General features: G+C 50.9%; 2 protein-coding genes across 2 annotated transcripts; both read left to right on the forward strand.

The window, feature by feature from the left end:
• The first annotated feature begins 44 nt into the window (after positions 1 to 44).
• On the forward strand, positions 45 to 3,770 carry YOD1 (YOD1 deubiquitinase). Its single transcript, XM_062013804.1, has 2 exons — positions 45 to 265; positions 665 to 3,770. The coding sequence occupies exons 1-2, from the start codon at positions 58 to 60 to the stop codon at positions 1,369 to 1,371; spliced, it is 915 nt and encodes a 304-aa protein (XP_061869788.1). The 5' UTR covers positions 45 to 57; the 3' UTR covers positions 1,372 to 3,770.
• A 3,622-nt stretch (positions 3,771 to 7,392) lies between these two features.
• Positions 7,393 to 15,276, forward strand: C22H1orf116 (chromosome 22 C1orf116 homolog). The gene is made up of 5 exons (XM_062013656.1): positions 7,393 to 7,409; positions 7,699 to 7,775; positions 10,697 to 10,822; positions 12,163 to 12,340; positions 12,824 to 15,276. Exons 3-5 carry the CDS (start codon positions 10,736 to 10,738, stop codon positions 14,029 to 14,031), a joined length of 1,473 nt encoding a protein of 490 aa, XP_061869640.1. The 5' UTR covers positions 7,393 to 7,409; positions 7,699 to 7,775; positions 10,697 to 10,735; the 3' UTR covers positions 14,032 to 15,276.
• The last annotated feature ends 7,022 nt before the right edge of the window (positions 15,277 to 22,298 follow it).

The raw sequence follows: 22,298 nt of genomic DNA on the forward strand, positions 1-22,298 counted from the left end.
GCCGCGGGCCGGAAGCGGCGGCGGGCGGTCGGAGCGGCGGCCGCGGCGGCGCCGAGGATGCTGCGGCTGCGCTGCAAGGCCCGGAGCGGCAGCCGCCCGCTGCCCGGGCTCAGCGCGCACTCGCGGCTCCGCGACATGCAGGCCGCGCTGGCCGCCCTCACCGGCGTGCCCGTGCCGGCCCAGCGCCTCCTGCTCGGCTTCCCGCCGCGGAGCCTGGACCTCAGCGATGGCGAGCGGCGGCTGGGCGACCTCGGCATCCACTCGGGTGAGGGCCAAGCGGGGCCCGGGGCCTGCGCGGGGCGGGGACGGGGCGGGTGCGGGCACCGGCGTTGTGTGGCCTCCGCTGCCCCGCCGGATGCAATTAGGCTAATTAGAAGAGGCTGCGGCCCTGCACGCCCCTCGGCAGCCGTCGGGCCGGTTCCTGCGCTGCTCCCGGCTGCTCGCCCGTGACTCTGCTCGCCCGTGGCGGCTGTGCCGGGGGACGGGGACCGGGAGCACGTCGGATCGGTGAGTCGTGGCGCGACGGGCTGCTTTCCGCCAGGGAACGCGAGCGCGATCCTCGGTAACGACGCAGCCTGTGCTTGTGTTGATGGGCGGCAGCAGCAGGGCCTTTAACTCCCGTTCGCGTGTTCCGCTCAGTTCTTCCTCCCTCTGTGTTTGCCAGGCGATACCCTCATCGTTGAGGAGGACACATCCAAAGCCAAGACCGACTCGCCTGTAGTTGCGAAAAGAACCATGTCCAGCTCGGTTTGGGAGGCTGTGCCTGTGCTGGCCAGGAGGGTCGTGCCAGCGGATAACTCCTGTCTCTTCACCAGCGTGTACTACGTGGTGGAGGGAGGCGTTTACGACCCGGGCTGCGCTCCAGAGATGCGCAGCCTCATAGCCCAGATAGTGGCGAGCGATCCCGAGTCTTACTGTGAGGCAGTTCTAGGGAAAACAAACAGGGAGTATTGCGACTGGATCAGGAGAGAAGAGACTTGGGGAGGAGCCATCGAAGTGTCCATTCTGTCCAAGTTTTACCAGTGTGAAATCTGCGTGGTGGACACTCAGACAGTCAGGATCGACCGTTTCGGGGAGGACGCCGGTTACACCAAGCGGGTCCTTTTAATCTACGATGGGATTCACTACGATCCGCTGGAGCGCAAGGTCCCCGACTCGGACATTCCTCCCCAGACCATCTTCTCCACGACTGACGATATCGTCCTGGCGCAGGCGCTGGAGCTGGCGGATGAAGCCAGGAGGAAGAGGCAGTTCACCGACGTGAACCACTTCACGCTGAGGTGCATGGTGTGCCAGAAGGGACTGACGGGACAAGGGGAGGCCAGGGAGCACGCCAAGGAGACGGGACACACCAACTTTGGGGAGGTGTGATATCTGCATGAGGAGGGTTGCAGCGACTACCTCACCGGCCCAGAGCGCGAGGCTGGGTTTCCAGATAAGCTGTATGTAATCGTAGAATTCCGTTCACAAAGCTTGGGAAGCAGCGTCACACCGCGACGGGCACACAGGTTTGCTCTGGGTAGGGACTTCTCCAAGGGATTTGAAGTAGGTGTCTTCTCGCATGCTGATCTGTAGTACTTTGGCAGGTGGTACACACTGGCAGCTCAAACGTGATTCCTGAAGTAATCTTCTCCTTCTGTCTGTCCTCTGAGCAGACATACAAAGCCAGGCTCGTTCAACACTAGCCTACAATCTTGCCTCTAGTTTGTTACATTAATCTCTCTGTATTATGTTTTGGGGGTGGAGAAATTAATCCAAGGGTTTGGGAAACCCACCTTATCAGCATTACTTGTACTGAGAATTAGACTCTTGCACACAGCAGCAGTTCTTGGAGAAGAAACTGCTCCTTTGGTGTACAGGTTTTGACGGAAAGAGTCTCTCCAAAGCTACCCTATGCTATGTTACCATCAGAAGTAGACAGTATTGTTTGTGTGACGTTATGCCTTTAGAGAAAGAAATGGCCTCTAAGCTTTAAGGTAGCCTTCTTTAAATTAATGAGTAGATGGTTAAGTGTGGAATAATCTTATTAATCCTCTGTAGGTAGTTTTTAGTTGCTTGAAAAATAACTATCAACCCCCAGTGTTTACACTGCATCAGGACATAGGCATGTTTCTTGAAATACTTTGGATTCTTCTTCCTAACAGCATCTGGAATGCTGGCAAGAGGGCGATGAAATGCAGGAGTTAATTTGCATCTGTTAAATACATTTAAGCAGGCTTTACTCAAGTCTAGCCAGTCTCCTGGCCACAGCATTACTAAGCTCTACAAGACTCCAGATACTGTAAATTAGCACTTTAAGGTGAAGTTCTCACTCGTTGCCCGTAAGAAGTTTTGCCCTTTTTAAAAGGACAGAGTGCTAACCCAGAAGGGAGGTTTGAAGTTTCTTCATCTGCATTCTGCCTTAAGGTGTTTGATTTGTCACCGATGACTCTTCAGTAGCAAGACTTGAATTCTGATAATGAAGGGTGCAGTTTAATTAGTCAGAATGAAATAAGCTGCCCCACTTCTCATGCTGTTCAGAACTGGGGAAGCTGAAGTTGGTTTAATGTATCTTACCTCACAGCAGGGTTGTGGGGCTTAACAGTAAGTGCTTTTGAGGTCTTTTAAAAGGTGCTGTAAAGGTGCATATTACTGAAAGGGATGTTTTTCCTTTGAAATGCCTGCAACACTTACTTGGTGGGTTGAATTTGAAAACATTCTTAGCCTGCTGTTGTGGTTGGAGTCACCTTCCTGGCACTTCCACCCGTGGAGAGCAAGAGCGTGCATCTTCAGACGGAGGCAGAAGTAAACCCGCTTTCCAAGTGGAGCCTAAGATCTGGTTTTAAAAGCTTCCATTTGCTCAGGCACCTGGATGAAGTGCTGTGGCAGCAAAAACTTCTTTCCTATAAAAAGCACGTTTCCCTGAAGTCCTCAGCAGAGGCTCCCAGTTGAAATACAGGAAGAACTTCTTGAAGAAGGAACATAATAATTACTTAAGTGCTTTGCTGAATTGAGGCATGAATAATTAAGTATGGAGAATAGAATCACCAAGAACACTATGGACCAGCTTTCTTTTTCATTCAGTATTAAAATACATACTGGCACTGTTGGGAGTTTCCTATAGAAAGCCACTTAGCTCCCAGTGTTAAACCCACTTGCTTTTAGCCTATCAGTAGGAAAAAAACCCCACCAAGCTGTCATGAAAACCGGCCCTCTAGAAGCTGATGCTTATAAACCTAAGGAAATACCTGACAGTTCAAAGGAACTTGAAGATTACACTGTGTTATAACTACTTGAGACAAAATATTGCCTAGGAATGAGACCAAGAGACTGTCCATCCTCAGTTGTATTCTCAGCTTTCCCACTGAAGTGGTGAGATGCCTTGGACAAGGAGCTGATCCTCACCCTTTGCCATCTGTACAATGGACATAATACCTACCTCAGAGAGGGGTACAAGGTGATTGTCTTTGGGTGTCTTTGAAACAGAAGTGGAAGGCTCGTATTTATTGTCTGCCATGTTTGCAACTGCATTGACTTTGGGGAGCAACGCGTAGGCTTTAGCTTTGTATGCTGGGTGGATTTCTGAAAGTGTGTCAAAGGGATTTTTACTCAGTTGCAGTATTTTTAAAACTAGCTTTATTTAATCCAGAGTGTTTAGCTTTGCTATATCATGTTTGCATTGGAAATCTGCTCACAGAGAATCAGTTCCGTTGGAGGGAGATGTGTCAATATCACTGCTTGTATGTTTTCTTTTGTTGCCTAGAAAATAAAACCTCTTTGGTTAAAGAAGATGTCAGTGGAACTGCTGTAATTCATCTTGGTCTAACGTGATATGTTACATGCTGACAAACACCTTCAAAGAACAAGTAGCCTGGGAGTCAGAAAATTCTTCTGAGCTCTCCCAAACAGAAAAGATCGATGTTATTTCAGATGTAAGGTGTGGAAACATGTAAAGTATCACTCCTTTTAAATATTGTAAATGTTGGGGAAGGACTTTGGCCAAGGCAGGAAGTGTGTTCCCATCACTGCAACAAGAGCAGCCTTTCCACAAGTCTCTGTTACCCCCAGAACTGCAGTTCAGATCACTCAGAGTAACACATTGCCCTGCATTGCTACAATCGCCTTTGCACTGATGAAGGTTGCCTGGTCAGGGCAGTCTCTGCCTCAGTTCTTGAGTTCTAGGTTTGTGCTCTGTTCCCTGTTGCTCCCCAGTGCATTTTCTAGGTCTTCAGATCTACACAATGCAGCCTTTGAGCAGTTTGCATCTCCTTTCCCTCCATCTCCTTCCCTTTTTTTCCTTGTCAGTCATGGCAAGAGAGGGACACGGCCACACAACCTGTTCAGGATGAAGCTGCTTCACTTGCAACTAACTTGCTGGGGCTTTTTTTTTAATAAATAGTAAAATATTTCCTCTGTGTAATTAGAGTCAAGAGGAACAACTGGGGAGTTTTACCCCAGGAGCTTTTACACATTTGAATATATGAATCACTAAGCAGACAGAAAGAGGAGGGTTCAGTAGCACATGCAGCTACGTCATGGATGCAACTGCCTGAAAGAACTGTCTTGGGTAAATCAGTAATATTCTGAAGCTGGTGAAGAACAAACTTCATTCCTTAGTTCTGGATAAAGTTATGTAAAAAGAGCAATTGCTGGGGAGCTGCCCAAGTGAAGGAACCTCTGGTTAGACAGTACAGAATCAGTACCTTAAATTGGCACCTTTTCAGGTGCAGAGTCACAGCAGAGGCCGCTTGGAACAGCCTGTGAGCAGAGTGCTGTGCTCATCGTGCTTGTTCTACAGACCTGATCAAGAATGTGACAGTGCCACAACTGTGATCCATCCCAGGGCAGCAGAGCCCCACACAGGAACACAGCCTTCGTCTTCATGGACATTCCTGACCTAAGCAGTGTTACTTATTTGTCCTTCTCAAGGGAGCAGGAGGAGGGGACAGGCACAAAAGAAGAAAATGCATTAATTTCTCTGCTGACTGCCTTAAAGACAGAAATCCAGGTAGGGATGGAGCTGTGGAGGAATCAGAGTGACACACAGAGCTGCAGCCTCTGCATTGGGCTGCCGCAGCGCAGAGCCGCTCTGCCTCCTGCCCCATGCACCCGCCCGGGGGAAGCCCTGCAAACCTCTCCCTGCAAGGGAAACTCCTTAATAAGAAGAGCAAGGAATTTTCACCTTGGTATTTTGAAAATTACAGCTCTTTACCATACAAATTAAGCCTCTGTCTGCATTTTAAGTCAATATCTGTGGCCGGTTGTAGAACTGCCATCAGGTTTTGCTCTGCTCAGGACTGGGCAGAATAAAATCACTTCATATTGGCTGGAATGAATATTGCTTTTTCACTCCTCTGAGCACCTGACTTTTCTGTAATAAAAGAATACAGTGGGGGAGTTAAAAAGTTAGATTGTCCAAGATTGCTGTGTTGTCATCTATTATTTTTAATTGAAGCCTTGGGGAAAGTGTTGGGGAACTGCATGGTACCTTGAGAGATGACTCATTTCTGACTGAGCTATTGCTACCCAAGCTGTGGAAACAGATCACCTCTGTTCTCTACCTCTTCTGTAAAACAGGGATAATAATCAGGGTTCCCTGCTCAGTTCACAGCTGGATTAAAATATTATCTCTCTAAAGTGCTGTGTAACACTAGGCATTAACTACCTAGCATTTTTCATAACTGATTTGTCAGCATGCATACTGTACATACAATTTGGTGTAAGGAAAGTGTCCAACAGTCCCACAGAGTCAAACAGATGTCATTACGTGAACAGGCATCTTATCAGTGACGCTGTCTGGATGCGCTTCCTCCAGGGCCAGGACTGAATCATTTGTGATCTTTTGTTTGTGAACAGGGTGAGGCAGGACGGGTCTGTTAGCATGCCAAAGTCCTCTCACAGCTTTGTGTAGTTTTCTCTGCATCATTTGACTGCTTGCATATGCTTCATGCCATGTATGTGATATCACCCTTTATTTCGGATTGTAGCTATTTGTGTTCACTGGAGGAAGGGGAACATGGAAAAAAACAGGTTCTTTCCAGGCATCTGATTCAGAGGAGCTCAAGACTTCTCTTAATGGATTGTGACATTTTCCTGACCTACACAGAGCCTTGTGGGTAGTAAGCTCTGCCTATTTCATTGCACAGCTTTAAGTCCCTGTGCTACCAGCTCAGTGCTCTCAGGACACACACACCCTGTCCTGGAGTGGTTGCTGCATTTCCACCTACAATAAGAAAACAGCTCTGGGTTTGATTTACTCCCTCCCTTAAAGCCAAAACTAAACTCCCTAAAACCAAACCGGCATGACTCTGAGCCTGGTTGAGATCCTTCACCACTCAGCACCACACCAGTGAACATATCCAGAACTCCTGTGCCAAGCATCACACTCCCAGCCCCTGCAGTGCTCAGACAGCAGTTATTCACATCTCTTACCTCTGCTGCAGTTCAGTGTGGGCCAGCAGGGCTGGGCTGGGGCTGCGGGGGGCCTCTGGCCTCTTGATTTGCTCTTTAAGGCACATGTTCCCTTTCCTAACAGTGCACAGCTGAAGCTCAGCAGCCCTGGTGAGAAGCTCTGCACTTCCTGGCTCATCTGCTTTCTCTCCACCCTGCCGTGGCTTTAGATAACCGATGTACCCACTTCCCTGTTCTGTGTGCAGGGAACACTCCTTGCAACAGCACCTTTTACTAAAAAACAATTAATAAAGTCATTGAAGCATGAAAAGCTGAATGAGTCTGGGGCTGGATCAGCTCCGGGAGTGTGCTGCAGGGTCTCAGTCTGTAGTTCCTCAGGGAAAACACCTTGCACTGCAGATACAGGTCTACACTGGGGAACAATGGCCTAAGCTGTGTGTATCAGCAGGAAAAGCTGTAATTTTGGTCTAAGAGCCCAAAGTTGGGATCTTAAGGAGCTGCTGCGGTTCTTTCAGCTGCTTCTGCAGCCCCTCCTGGCTGTGTGACCTAGGCACCCTCTCCTCTAGCATGTGCATAAAACTTCATTGGTGAAGCTTCCCCTCTAAAATGGCTTTTTATTCATCTTTTAAAGAACCTCACAGTGTACAGCAGCAGGCAGCAAACTGCTGATGGCTGGGAAAGCTTTGGTGATACGCAAGTAAATACCTGTTCTAGCAACAGTCTGTGTTTTAGAGCCAAGAAGGAACCGGGTCCTATCCTGAGCTGAGGGACCTCATGTACAAAACCACCTAAAGAGCAGAAACCTGTTGTGGGGTAAGGCGTTCAGCAGCACAGGGTGCAAACGCCCAGAAAGGGAGTTAATTACTACGTGCAAAGGCGCTTTGCTTGGGTCCGGGCTGCGCGCTGGGCTCCGCCGCTTGTCAGCGAGCAGCTATGCGGCAGAACAGGATGTCGGATTAAGGACTCGCCGGCGAAACTCGGTGTTGAGGACATCAGAGGACGGCAGCCCGAGCTGGGAAGTGAGTGAGCTGGGTGGAACGGAGCAGAGCTGCCCGCAGCCTCCCGGGCACGGGGTGCCGGTGCTGCAGCTGCAGCTCTGCCTGCGCCGGCGACTCGGGCTGTGACCCCCAGCCCAGCGCAGTGGGGAAGCTGCTCCTGGGGGTGTCAGGATGGATTTCTGTGGCCCTGGTGCAGGCTGCAGGTGAGGGGCTGGGGGCTGTCCCACAGCACATTCCTGCCGAGCACCCGCAGAGCCTTTATCTCTGCCGGGGAGGGGAGTTAATGTGTAACCCAGCTCTGTTTGGTTAGCCCAGAAAAGCAAAGAAGTCCTGGGACAGGCACGGCCGGGACAAGGATTTGTGCAGCGTGGAACAACAGACATCCTGGTAAAAAAAAAGAAACAAAATTAATAATCTGTCTTCCTTCCTGTGCTTTGCTTTCTGCCCTTTTCCTGCTGAATGGGCTGTGGAGGGGCTGAGCACCTCTGCCCGGGTGGGACTGGGGGCTGTGGGTACCTGCAGGGTTACGGACCTGCTGTGCTTTGGAGGAGTGAACTGTGGTGAGCTGTCATGGGAAATGGCACCAGCAAAGGCAGACGAGGTGGTTTGAAAGTGCTAGTGGGAGGAAAGTTGAGGAGACCAGCATCTGCTGGAAAACTTGTACCCAGGATAGCAAACAGCTCAGGCAACTGCTGTGTGCACTTGATTTAGTTGTTTAGAGAGGAGGAACTACAGACCTGCCGCCATTGTCTCCTTTCACCCCACGATGGGATCTGTCCCACTGTGCTGCTGCAGAGAGGCAGCAGTTGGGATGGTACCTGCAAATGGTGCTTTGCTTTGTGTTTTGCGCTGGCCAGGATGGAGCCCTTTGCCAGCAGCTGTGAGGCAGAAGAGGCACGGCTGCTCTGCCTTAGACAGAAAAAATACCAAGGTTAAGATTGCTGGAGAGCCAGGATAGAGTACTTAGTACTGAGCTTAAAAGAAAGTAGCCTCTTCATATAGAGCAATTAGCATTAATTGCTCCCCAGCACCTCTTTGATGTTTGAGGGCTCAGCAAGCCTTGTGAAGGACAGTTATGGCAGCTGTCACAAAAGCTGTGCAAACTGGCCTTCTAGTTTCAGTAAAAAATAGCTGCTTCTGAAGGCATTTTTAGTGGGGGAAAATATACAGCCCTAAAAAGCAGCTTTTCAAGTACCTTGCCTTTTAATTGAACTGTTCAGTCATGTGGCTGAACTGCCTTGTAATTCAGCAGAAGGAAGGAAGTGTAAAATCCTCCTGAACTGTAAAAGCTGGGATTTTTCAGCACTGATTTGGGTTTGACGGATGCTTTAGAGCCATAATCGCATCAGGGAACTAGCAGGCAGGAAAATGCATTTCTTGTTTCTGTGTAGATCCTCTCCAGCATCTGACAAGCTCCGGGCTGAACTTTGCCTCCCTGCAAGCAGGGGCTTGGCGGGTGCCAAAGCCTTGGCAGCTGCTTCATGTTTCTGCCAACGTTGTTTGAATGGCAGGAAACTCTTTCTTCCAATGGGCTGATGATGGTGGGCATCCTCACAGAATAATTAGCTGTGGAGACCTTTAATTAGCTGTGGGCCATGCTGCTGCCCTCCTGCCCAGGGCTGCCCTGCCTGGCAGCCGCTGCCCCCGACGCTACTCCAGCTGCAGGCATCAAGTTCCAGCAAGAGTTTCACTTCCTCAGGAGTGTTTCGCTCTCTCAGCTTTCTGTGGCAGGATGGGAGGTGGTGACAAGCATTGCAGCAATCCCAGGCAGGCAGTAGTCTCTCACTGCTTAGATGTAGCTTCATATTTCACCTTGCAAATATTCGGGTGAGCAGTAAAAACCTGCAGCCTGCAGAAGCCTGAAAACCCCCAAGCTCCGATGGTGTCTCTGCTTCCTGAGCTAAAAGCTCTGCCTATAGAGTTATCCAAATTCAAAGAATGAAGGGTATTGCAGTTCCAAACCCACCTTGTGCTCAAATGTAACTTAAGCAGTAAATAATGCAAAGTCGAGACTGAAATATGGAGCTCCTCCTGTGAGAAATGATTGGGTCTGTCAGGGTGTGGATGTTGAAATCTGATTTCTGCAGTAAATTCCAATTACAAAGGAATTCTTTCAGGGTCTAACACTCTGAACAAGCAGCCAGTTCTGCTCACTTATCACCAGATCTAACTCCCTGATCCTGCTACAAGAAAAAAAGCAGCAGTGTGCTCCTGCGTGCCCGTGGCCAGGTCACAGCACAAAGAGCTCCTCTGTCTCCTGATGAGCAAATCCTCTTGCGTGGGTCCGTGTGTGTTGGGGGGGTGTTTGTTTTGCTGCTCTCATCGGCCTCCACAGCTCAGTTCTCTCCTGAAGAATGGGCAAAGAAAACACCTAATTGATGGTGTCAGTAAATTTTGGAAGGTTAATGCTTCAAATCCATAAGTAATTATGCCTTTTGCAGGCTGCTCAGCCTCTCCCCACAGGCAGCAGAGTGCTCTTAGCCACACAGGATCAGCCTAACTGTCCCCTCCAGCCCAGGACCCTGCCTGGGGAGGTGTTGCCGCAGGGAACCCTGACAGCAGGTTGTTTGTCAGCTACCCTGTCTGGATCCCACTGGGGCTAGGGGCACAGGCTGCATTGCTGCAGGCACAGGGGGATGTTGGGTGCTGCTTCCAACACCCCCAGGCAGCTGGAGCCTCGACACAGCCCCCAGCACTGCCCTGCTCCTGTGCAGGGTGCCAGGCGTGTGCCACACACACCCAGGCGTGCCCCAAAGGCACAGGGCACCTCCCTGCAGCCTCAACACCTCCACGGCCCCGAGGAAGGGTGGCAGGGGAACTTCTGGGCCAGGAGGAAGCTCGTGGCAGAGCGAGGCTGTGACTAAGCATCAGCATTTCAGGGCAGCATGTTCAGAAGTCTGAGAGCGCTTGGGCTGCAGGGCTGACTGGAGTGGGAGGAGGTCTCACAGGCAGAGCTAGGCTGAGGCTCACACTGGGATGGAAATGACTGCTGCCTGAGCTCCCAAACTGAGCTTTCAGCCTCTTCCTTCCCCCAGGGCCCATTTCCAAGACGATTAGATAACCACCAAAGTGAGATGGCTGTGGATAGGCAGTGCAGAGGTTACTCCATTTCCTGCTCTTTTGGGAGAAAACTTCAGTTACAAGGATGCTTTAAAAAAGCCCAGCTGCCCCTTTTCCTGGAGAGAGCAGCCTGAGATGGAGCCATCCAACAGCTCCACAGCCCACCTGCCCTCCCTGCAGCTGAGCCAATGTGCTTGCATCACCCCAGGCTTCTCACAGCTTAATGACTCTCCTTTCTCTCACTTCAGCCGGGACATTCCCGCCCTCCCCGTGCAGGACCCTGTGACATGCCTAGGAAGGAGCTGGGGATGGCTGGCTGCAACTCTGGCAGCTGTGACAGCATGGTCAGCACAGCCTCCAACCACTCACAGTGTGTAAGTAACCTGGCTGTGCCCACCCCAGGTGTTGCAGGGGCTCAACCTGCCTCTCTCAGTGGCTGAGGAACAATTTTTGTCAGATCTCTGCTCGCAACCACTCTCCATCAGTGCTTTGGAAGCACCTGAGGACCCTGACACACTAAGGGCAGGACAAGGACCAAATTAATTCCTGCCCCAAAATGCTCCCAGACCTTCAGTCCTGCCACGTGCGTGGCAGTGATCAGGAGCCTTCGCTCGTGCACCTTCTCCTTCCTCCAGGAAATGATGCCGAGAGCCTGGCAGCTCCTGTGTCGCCCAAGGATGCAGAAGCAGATAGTGCAGGCCCTGGGCAGGAGCAGCCCAGTGAGCTCCCCAGGGAGGGATTAGACCAGTTGGATAACTGGGTCAGACTGGCTCCGACAAGGGTGACTTCACCTGGAAGAGACAGCGAGCCATCCTCCTCTGGGCTGACAAGACATTAATTTCCTAGTTAAGGCAGAGATGGGTTTGGACCATGGGTGTAGATGTGTAATTTTCCACTATCTGTCCATTAGAGCTTGTTTGTCTCCAAACACTGATTCCAAGATTGATGGACTAATTACATCCTGTCTGACTTAGAGCATAATTTATATGTCTAAGTGCAATGCTCTGTCCCGAACAGGTTTTCCATTTGATGTATTGCAAACCAGAACCAAACCCTCTGAAATTTATTAGGGATGGAAAAACTGGTTGCAATATTGCATGGTAAAAGATTTGGAGAGATGTCTCTGCAAAACAACTCCACCTGACAATTTCTCCTCTCTGCTTGTTGATCCAACACACACTCCATCCTTTCCTGCACATCAGGTTTTTTCATGGTCTGTTGCATGCATCACATTGTAATTTGGCACTTCCACAGCAACTGTACCTCATGATACAGCAAAAAATAAACAGGCTCTTGCTGGGATGTGAATGGAAGGTCAAGAAGAGGGGCCACCCTCCACAGATCAGCCTTCAGCATCCATGATGTTTAGGGAAGCTTCCAAGATGCAGCATTGCTATCAGTGCAGGTGTCTGTACCCACACTACCTATCTGCTCATAGCTCAAAGAAAGCTAAAGAACTAAAAGCTAGAGACCAAGTTCCTGCTTTCAGAATAACCTTTCTTCTGATGCTCCTGGGAGGGCAGTGTAAGAATGGCTCTAGGTATCTTTTGGGTCTTTTCGAGAAGAAGCTGTCTCATTTCAAGAGCTGTCAGTACCAGCTTCCGAACAGCCACTGGCCACATCTCCTGGCCAGGAGCTGTCACAGGTCCCAGCTGCCAGGGCTGTGAATAATAATCCATCTCTGTCTCCTGCTCGTACTGTGTTTTTTTTTCAGGGTGATAATGGTTATGACTACTTGTCTGTGGAAGAGAAAGAGTGTTTGATGTTCTTAGAAGAAACTATTGGCTCACTGGATGCAGAAGCAGACAGCGGAGTCTCTACTGATGAGACCGACTATGTGGAACCCTCCAAACTGCCCAGGACACAGCCTCAGAGAGACTCCATTCCCCAGGGTGAGCTGGAAACCTGTGCTCCAGCCCTTGTTTGCAAAGAGACTGTCCCTTGGCAGGCAGGGAAGGAGCATTGCCCCAATTTGTGTGTATGGTAAGCCAAAGCCGTCTCCTTTCCATCACACCATGGTGAGGGGTGGCTGCAGGCAGCGAGACTGGTAGGGCACTGACTGAATTTCCCCGGTTCTCAAGTGCAGGAGCTGCCAGCAGCTATTGAGCAAGGTCAGCAGAAAGGCAGGGCAGAGCCACCTTGCTCATGCTTACACAGATTAACAAAGGCTCCTTGTTCACCACCTGCTTCGTCAAATCTGAAGTATCTGGCTTTCTGAGCAGTGGCAGAGTATTAGCTGGAGTTGGGGTAAACCCTCTGGGTGCAAGTGCTGTGGCTGCTCTGCCTGAGCAGGTGTGAAGTATGTTCTGCAGGCAGGAAGGTGTCCTGTGTCTACGTGCAGAATGGTGCATGACTTCACCTCTCTCTTTGTCTAGATTTGGAGAATGGGGCTCCCCCTTCAAGCACAGGTCAGCAGCATGGGGCTGAACAGAAGAGTGAGAAGAGCATCTCAAAGTCATCTCCAGCAGCAGTTCCAAGCCCTGGCTATTACAGTCTTCCGAGGAGCATGACTGTATCAAATGGAGCTTCTGACAGCAAAATGACTGTCTGCACAGCAGAGGACCCGGTGCCAGTAGATAAATATTCACAGGAGATGGCCAAAGAGGACAACCTTGACCAAGCCAGCCCAAGAAGCCACATGAAGTCTCCAGGATCCTGGATTATCCAGCCTCCAGATCCCTTCCAGGATGACCTGGTGAGCCACGAGTGGTCACGTAGCAATTGCTCAGATGCCAAGAGAGAAACAGCCAAGGAGACCAAGACTTGGATTTCATGGAGCCAGACAGAGAAACCCACGTTGGAAGAGGCTCCTCAGGACCCTGATGCTAAGCGTGGGCCTCCAACTGCCCCCAAACCACGAAAATTGCCACCAAACATTATCCTGAAGACCAGCAAAAATAGCCCCATGCCACTCACCACGGAGCCCAGCCAAAAGGTAAAAGCAGCGATTCCATCCTCAGGCTGCTCTCAGCACAGCTCTGCCACTGACCCTCCTGCTGAAAAGGCGTCTTCGGGGCACCTGGACCCCAAGGAGAGGGAGAAAGCCCATCGGGAGGCATTGGAGAAGCTTGGGCTGTCCCAGGACAGGAAGGAGCCCAGCGCCCACCTTCAGCCTGCCACACACCCCCAGCCCAGGGCCACGCTGCCCCCCGTCCCCGGGGAGGCTGAGGCCGGCTGCGGGGCCGCGGCGAGGCCGGTGCCGGGGCTCCGGCAGATGACCTTCAAGTCCAACACCCTGGAGCGCTCGGGCGTGGGGCTGAGCAGCTCCATGGCCAGCACCAAGGAGCAGAGCGTCAAGACCAGCAGCTCCCTGGGCAAGATGTCCTTCATCGAGCGGCTCGCCCCCAGCTTCCTGAGGAGCAGCCGCCCGCGGCCCGTGTCGCTGGGGGCAGGGAAGGACTTTGCTGTGCTGAGGGAGCCCGGGCAGGCGGAGCAGGAGAAGAGCAGCAAGCGCCGCTCGCACCCGCTGCAGAGCTTCCCCCGGCCGCCCCGCGCCAGCGTCAGTGTGAAGATCTCCCCCAAGGGCACGGCCGACGAGAACCGCAGAGAGGCACTGAAGAAGCTCGGGCTGCTGAAGGAATAGCCCTGCGGCTGCCAGCGCTGCTGGAAAAGGGGCTTTTCACCCCAGACCCGGGTGCCTTCGCTGCCTGTCCTCGGGCAGCACAGCCAAAAGGGTCTTCTGCTGTGATGTCCTGCCCCGGCGCCTTGGCAGAGGTACCGTGAGAGTTGGAGCTTCACACCAAATCCATGCCACGTGTACATAACATTCTGTACATAGCAAGTGTATATGAGCTATTTATATAAAGCATCACTCAGCATGTGGACGGGGCATTTTCTTCTACAAAGTCTTTAATGCATTTGGGGATTCACTGAAACAGGGAAGCCATGGAATTGGGAGTTTGGTTTCTTTTAAAAGGGGTTGCCCATTGGTAAAGCCTCTCTGGGAAGAACTGCAGGACTCTGCTGCTCCTTCAGGATTTTATGAGGGTTTTTTAAAACTTATCAAAACCTCTGAGGTCTGAGCACCCAGCTGCCCCACACAGGAGCTTTCCAACCTGGATACAGCCTCCTGACAACCTGGATATTGCACTTAGAAGACGTACAAATGTCCATGTTCATTACAAAGCCACAGTTAAGACGCGACAGACTGTGGTGGTGGCAGAGCTAGAAGTGCTGCCCAAAATCAGAGAGATGCAAATCTAAGACAATGCCATTTTGTTCCCTCTCACTCTCCTTGCATCTTTCAGACCCAGCTGATGCTGCCTACTTTTGTTATAAAAGTGGCTTATTTCTGTAATAAATGTGTATGTCATCAGAACACGACTGTGTAAGACAGATTTATCCTGCAGGCAAAGCTCTGTTAAAGCTAAATAACAAGACTTAAATTTCAGTATCTCATGAGTTGAGGACTGTGAGTGACCCAGACAGCAGCTGAGCACTGCAAACGATGGAGTCTTCCATGGCACTGCCAGACTGAGTCAGGTAACACAGGACCTGCTGCTGCACCTGTCAATCCCTTCCAACCTGCACCATCTCCTGGGTCTGGGGGGGACACAGCAACATAGAATCCTTTTGGCTGGAAAAAGCTTTTGGATCCTTGAGTCCAACCACTGACTTCACAGTGCCAAGCCCAGCACTAACCCGTGTCCCTGAACATCTCCCACAGCAGCTGTGTTAGTTGTGCTGCATTAAGAGCTGAACTTAAAAGGATCATTTTATTTCCTTCACCAAAAAGAAAATCTTCCATGCAATCCTGGCTTTCAGTGTGTGACATCTAGAGGAGTCTCTGCTAATAAAGCAAGTGCCTTAGTTGCTAACAGGCAATTTAACTTCAAAACAAATGTAGACTTTCTTTAGAGAGAAAGGCTGACCCGTGGAGGCAATTGCAATAAACAATTTACTGACGTTAATTAACTGCTTGCAGCATTAAGACAGAGTTGCATTCAATCATTTTCATCACTGACCTTGCAGTACAATCAGCTTTTCCAGACAGTGTTGTGAATACTAAACAGGCTCACACTGACAAAACCCAGAGCCAGGCTTCTAGTTCCTCTCCAAACAGCCATTGGGGGAGCTTTGGCAAGTGATGTTCAGTAAGACAGAACATGGCAAAGCATAATACTGGAATCAGTAGTGGATAAAAATTGATCACAGGAGAAGCATATTCATGAAAATGCCCCATTAAAGATGCAAGAGCTGGCTTCAGAGGCTGACCCCTTCACTCCAAGTTCATCTTGCATTTTCCTTTCCTCTTTCATTTGTAGTGTGCTCTCTCTGCCTTGAAACTCAAATCATTTGCACTTGAAAGTCTACAGCCCGAGGAACTGGGTGCTGGTGGAAGCCCTTCCTCCTGGTGCTGCACATCGCCAGGCTGGAGCCCTCAGCCTCACACCAGCAGCACCACCTCCTCCCTCTGCAAGGGGAAGCAGCATCAGCCACAGCAGCCCTGCATTACAGTCACCCAGATAATTGCTCCCCCGCCCTGGCCCACTGGAGCACTCTCTCTGCACCAGGCAACAAGGACCACAGGGAGCAAAGCTCTCCTGCTCAGATATAACCCATAATATGTAGACTCAAAGGAAGAGATTTACCTGTGCTCCAGCCCACAGCTCTCAGCAGCAGTCTCCAGACACAAGCCACTCCTCAGAAAAACACCTGTTAGATTCCACTGTCACCTTATATAGGAGCAGCCAGAACAGCCCCAATTTGCAGACTGGGTGATGAACCTCTCTTTTATAAGGGGAAAAAGCTGGTGGGCGGCCAGGTGGGTTACTGACTGCCACAGCTTCCCTGCCCCAGCTGGTGTGAGGGGCTGCAGAGGACTGCTCATCTCACAGAGAGGGGAGGGGAGGGAAAAGCTGCTCCTGCCTACTAACACCTATGAATGGCATTTGGGGTTCTGGGGTGGGGAGGGATGGGAAAAAAACAAGAACAGAAATAAAATCTACATCCAGGTTCAGCCAAACTCCATCTGAGTTCCCAGGCTCGTGTCTGGTACCTCTGAAAGCAGACTTTGTACTGTTTAATTCTAGGCATAATTTCCTTGATTTGTGCCAGGAAGGAAAAATCAGAGCAGACTCCAGCAAAAAAAACTCCAACACCACCAAAACCAGCTGTGAAGAGAGGTGATAATGTCAGTAAATAGGATAAACTTGGTAATATGCTGTTGGTGCTTTAATGCAGATTACACAGCCTGTGTTTACATGGTGCAATGATGGTAGAAAAGACCCAAAGAAAACACTCAGCTTTCCATTTTGCATGGAATATTCATCTGCTTCTTAACTATCAGTCCCAAACTGGCTCAGACATATCATTTCCATGTCTACAGGAGCCTGTCAAGACCTACTATCCCAATCAAAAGCATTCTTGTGCAGATCTTTCATTACAAAGATCAAATTCAGAAGTGGTTTGTAAAATCTGGGCCACAGTCCCTAGGAGATGTTCCTGCTCCAAAGGGCCATCTGGGGACCTTGTGCAGAGACCAAGACGAGCGTTCCTGCTCTGGATGGGCAAGGAAGCAGTGGCCAGTGCTGCTGTGGGTAAGGTTGCTCATTACCCCTTAGAATCATCTCTGTCAAGGGCAATCTGCCTCCACCTAAAATATCTTGTCACCTCATTGCTTTTCAGAGCAACCCAGGACACAGTACCCAGCCTGACTGGCTGCTCTCAGAAGAGCTCGTTTGACAGCAATCCCACTGTGCCTGTCACTGCCTTTGATCTCTCCCTGCTGAGGCAGCAGCTCCCCTCCTAAAACACAGAGCACGTGGTGTGGGCTGCCTGTTCCTCCCAATTATCCAGCTATTCTACTCCTTTCTGTAAGCACAGGCTATGGCCCTCGGTGAGGACCGCAGCAACCCCAAGCCACGTTCATCACATCTCGTAGGGAGTCTGGGGGATGCTCAGACCTTGGCAGCTCGCTGCCTGGGAGCACTGGGCTTTGTGATGTCCTCCTGCCTGGCTGGGCTTCCCTGGCACGCTTCCTTCCCTTCCAGATGTGTTCAGTATTTCCCCCTTCACTGCCAGCAACCCCATGTTCCCCGAGGGGTCTGGAATCAGCATCCAAATAAAAACCAACATAACTCTCCCGAAGAGCCTTTTTCCAGCTGTGGCCTGGGGACTGCTGCATGTTCCCCCCCAGCAGATCCACAACAAAACCAGCAGCAGGCTCGGAGCTACAGGGCAGAAGGTCCAGCCTGCTCCAGGGACAAACTGCAGCTCCAAGGAGAAGAACAGCCTCTTTACTCAGGTTTAAAAGGTAGATGTAAACAGCAGAGACGGTAGCTGAAGCTGGGCGAGCCGGCACAAGATGCACCGAGCCCTGGGGAGAGCAGAGGCCCCCCGCATGGTCCCCTCCCCTGCACAGGACCCTCACCCTTCCCCTTTCCTCTCCGTAGGTCCCTGATGAGATGTGTCACCTGCTCGGGATGCGCGGCGGGTGACCGACACGGGGTGGCACTGCGCGCCCGGAGCTGAGCCTGTGCACGTCTGGGGCTGAGCCTCTGAGCCTGTGCGCGTCTGGGGCTGAGCCTGTGCACGTCTGGGGCTGAGCCTCTGAGCCTGTGCGCGTCTGGGGCTGAGCCTGTGCACGTCTGGGGCTGAGCCTCTGAGCGCCCGCGCTGAGCCTCTGAGCCTGTGCACGTCTGGGGCTGAGCCTCTGAGCCTGTGCGCGCCCGGAGCTGAGCCTCTGAGCCTGTGCACGTCTGGGGCTGAGCCTCCGAGCCTGTGCACGTCTGGGGCTGAGCCTCCGAGCCTGTGCACGTCTGGGGCTGAGCCTCTGAGCCTGTGCGCGCCCGCGCTGAGCCTCTGAGCCTGTGCACGTTTGGGGCTGAGCCTCTGAGCCTGTGCGCGCCCGGAGCTGAGCCTGTGCACGTCTGGGGCTGAGCCTCTGAGCCTGTGCGCGTCTGGGGCTGAGCCTGTGCACGTCTGGGGCTGAGCCTCTGAGCGCCCGCGCTGAGCCTCTGAGCCTGTGCACGTCTGGGGCTGAGCCTCTGAGCCTGTGCGCGCCCGGAGCTGAGCCTCTGAGCCTGTGCACGTCTGGGGCTGAGCCTCCGAGCCTGTGCACGTCTGGGGCTGAGCCTCTGAGCCTGTGCGCGCCCGCGCTGAGCCTCTGCGCAGGGACGCGCCGGCGGGGGGCTCGGGGAGTAGAGGGGGGCACCGCTGCGAAGGATGCTGGGGGGGTGATTTCCACCCCGGGAGCCTGTAAGTGCGCGGGGGGGATGCTGTCGCTGCTCTGCCTTGGGGTGCGCTGGGTCAAACATCCCCCTATTGCCCACGAGGTGAACAACCATGCCAAGCCCTGTGCTGGGTGTCTGCATCCAGCTCTGACCCCTGGCCAGGGCTGCGGCTGGTGGGGAGGTGACAAGGCACAGCTGCCCTCACTTACCTGGCAGAGAGGACTTCACCTTTCCTAGGAGTAAGGTCATAAAACAGTTTAGGGAAAAAGAAGAGAAAGCAGGGTAGGTGGTAATTAACCCAGTACCACAGTTAAAATGAATCATTAACGTGACAGAGGAGGTAGAGAGTCTTTGCCTTATTGGAAGCAATAAAAGAATTATGAGAACAACCTTTGAGCGGATAGAACACTTCCCAGTCCCTTGGCCCTCAGAGCCTCTGATGTGTTTCCAGAGCCATGGTCTCCCAGAGTGGCTGGAAGTTCCCACTGTGATGGATCTGCTTGTCCTCACCACCCCAACACAGAGTCCTGCAGTGACAGGGCTGTGCCCTGCTCACCATCACCCAGGCAGGGACACCTGGGGTAGCCTGACTGTTGGAGACCCCTCATGCCCCAAGGATGAGCTTTTCCTGCAGGGCACCACCATCTCAGATCACCCTTGCAACTCCTTCTGCCTTGCAGAAGTGGCATCAGCTCTGCTTCTCCTTTGGACCCTTGAATGAAGGTTTGCAAAGGCAGAAGGAGATGCACCCCAAACAATCAGCTTCCCTTTCAGCATCACTCAGCAGGGTCCCACTAGAGACAGGCTTTGTCAGGGGATCCAAATTGAACATTTTAGTCACATTTGCAGCATGGAAGAATGACACGAGCAGTCTTAGAGGTTTCCCACTATCAGCTTTGTGTATCATGTTTTATTGCTAACACAAGGGCAAACCTATTACATTGCTACTAACAGGGTAATAAGGGTCCTCAGGTTAATTCTGCAGAAGCCTTAATCAATTTGAGGAAGTTTATTGTACAGGTTTATTACAAAACAACAGCAATTACTGCAATATAAGTAATCATATAATGATAAAGAAAGCAAAACTGCTTAATAGAGATTTCTCTTCAGCCAGGGAGATTCCAAAGTGCTTCAATAACTGACCTACACAAAACACAATCTCTCTTCAAACCATGCCTGTACACAAGGCAGGGAAGAGCAGGACCTTTGACACCGCCAGCACAACACTGCCTCAGATCAAAGATGTTTCTGCCACCTCTCCTATGAGCACTCTGAACCATATTCCACTTCTCACATGGTGAGAGTTGCCCTGCAAACCCTGGAGGTATGCAGAGTGCTGGCACCAGCTCAGGGTGTTCTCAGAAGTGCCACAGGTAGATCGGTTTTTTCAATCAATCATTTTTATTTGAAGGAAATCTGTACCAAAGTCCTTCACAGAACACAACTGTTACTGCGCCTACGTACTTCTGAAATAACTATCCCCAGTCTGCACTGCTCTCAACTGAGATCATTTGGTTAGAGCAAAAGAGGAATTCTCTGTGTGTGCACGAACAGACTGCCCTTGATTACATCTTCAGATCCTGTGAGGCAACAAGCAAGGCCCTTAGCACAGAGCAAACTGTAATGGCTCACAATGAACATGCCCCAAAGGTGCCCGGGGTTTGGTTGTAGGTCTGGTGATGGGTGATGGTGCTTTGCCTGCAGCACTGTAAGCCACAGGATGAGACTTTTAAAGTATGTAATAGTTAAAATATTACAAGATTAGAGATAAACTAATCACCACAAAATGGCAACTTGTTGAGTGAGCACAAAGGTACTTTGAGGTAAAACCGCTTCACCTTAGTGATACACAAGCCTGATCTCTCTGCTTTCGTCAGCTGCCTGAACTCGGGCTCACTCGGGCTGTGTGGCCACGATGCTAATGGGAGAACAAATAAGAGTTGAGCCTGCCTTCCTGGGAATTGCCACAGGAACACAGGCATGAGCTACACAAAGCATTCAGGTTCATTCAAGCTGCAGAAGTTTGAGGAAACATGCACAAAGTTCTCATGTGAAGTTCTGCCTGGAAGTGGTTCACAGCAAACTGCATTTTACTACTATTGTTTAGACACAGTTGCTTTGAGTTAAAACTTCGCAAATTATCTGAGGAACAGGGGAATTCCTCTCAAATTCTTGCAAATTCTGCTCCTGGCCTCTTCACTTCCCCCCCCCCCCCCCCCCCCATGATGTCACCCACATCACTATCAGGTGGATAAAAGTGACCAGTTTGGGTTCCATACTCAGTACGTTGGTGGCACCTCTGCTACTTCTGTACATATTTTGATCATCTCCAATTTGTTCAGGAATTCACATCTGGACTTATGAAAATGTTTAGTGCCCCTATTTTTAAACTATAAGAATCAAGAGCTGAGCAGCAACTAACTGATCCACAGGCTGCCAAAAACGCTTTGTTACACTAAATGCAAACTGGAGACGGAGCAGGAGTAAATTTCCAGCAGCAGAAGTGTCACAATCTAAGGTAGGTGATCCTTAATTTGCCCTTAAAATGTTATTGTTTGGAGGACAATGCTGTTGTAAAGCAATTTTATGAGCTACTTTGATGGATTTCACCTATGTTATTAAAAATGGTGTGGTACTAGCTCCTTGGGCATCAGACATGATCTCCTACCTGCAAACCTGAGCTCAGCACCAGCAGATGCTGTGAAGGACCCAGGAAAGGCAGTTTCAGTGATGCAGGATGAGCGAGTGGGGCTCAGCTGAAGTCACCCAAGACAACTGGACTAGTTTTTCTCCTGGAACAAGCAAGATCTCCTTGTTAGAAGCTTCATGGTGGTAGTGGCAGGCACAATGCTCTCCAAGGTTGTTTATAACATGCTGCTTACTGTTGCAGGTGGGAAAAGAAGTGAATAAGGAGGTTGTGAAATGATTGTAAGTGATCTTAAAAGACAGCAGCTGGGTGATGATGTGTGGCACCTACCTCCAATGAGGCTAAGAAAAAAGGCCTCATTCAGCTGCTAACCTGGACATCAGGGTGTGATAACATGATGACATTTTGGTATCCAGCTGGACACAGGCAACTGCTTCCTTACTTTCAGCATGCCAGAGCTTCTCCTCATGTCTCTAGCTCCAAAATGGAAAAAGAGGGACTGCACTGGCTCAGCTGTAGAGGTCTACATCAGAAAACATTAAATGAATTCAGGGGTAACATTTTTCCTGATTTCTGGATGTAAATAAGCTCTTACAGGGCATTCTTCTTAGCTCCTACTTGCTCCACGTCCTACAGATTGGTGGGCATTATGGCATTGAATAGAAATCACCACCTGTCCAGTTTCTTACCAGCTGCAGTGAGGAAATCACTAAGGCTCTGTTGAAGCCACTGCCCAGTAAGTACCAAGCTACACAGAGCTGGGGTGACTTGAACTTTTTCCCTGCTGTTTGCTGAAGCTGTTTTGTGCAGGCAAGTGTGGTCAGTCAGTCATGCACTGCTGCACACCCATCTCCAAAGCAGAGCTGCATCCATGGCCTCATACACAGTGAAAGGATGGAGGGGAATCTGCCCGAAGAGGATGCTGTGCCAGCTGCTCCACCACAGCACTTCAGCCTGGGCTGAAAGGGGAAGAGAGCATTTCTGCAGTCCCATCTAACACTTCCTATCAGAGGAACAACAGCAGTGGGG

Source organism: Colius striatus, chromosome 22 (assembly GCF_028858725.1).
Source record: "Colius striatus isolate bColStr4 chromosome 22, bColStr4.1.hap1, whole genome shotgun sequence".
Classification (NCBI taxonomy): domain Eukaryota; kingdom Metazoa; phylum Chordata; class Aves; order Coliiformes; family Coliidae; genus Colius; species Colius striatus.

Excerpts from the sequence above, each read along its gene's own strand:
- YOD1 (XM_062013804.1), top strand. The coding sequence starts at position 58 with ATGCTGCGGCTGCGCTGCAAGGCCCGGAGCGGCAGCCGCCCGCTGCCC. Across the intron at positions 266-664 it reads CGACCTCGGCATCCACTCGG|GCGATACCCTCATCGTTGAG; the intron begins GTGAGGGCCAAG and ends TGTGTTTGCCAG.
- C22H1orf116 (XM_062013656.1), top strand. The coding sequence starts at position 10,736 with ATGCCTAGGAAGGAGCTGGGGATGGCTGGCTGCAACTCTGGCAGCTGT. Across the intron at positions 10,823-12,162 it reads CCTCCAACCACTCACAGTGT|GGTGATAATGGTTATGACTA; the intron begins GTAAGTAACCTG and ends TTTTTTTTTCAG. Across the intron at positions 12,341-12,823 it reads GAGAGACTCCATTCCCCAGG|ATTTGGAGAATGGGGCTCCC; the intron begins GTGAGCTGGAAA and ends CTCTTTGTCTAG.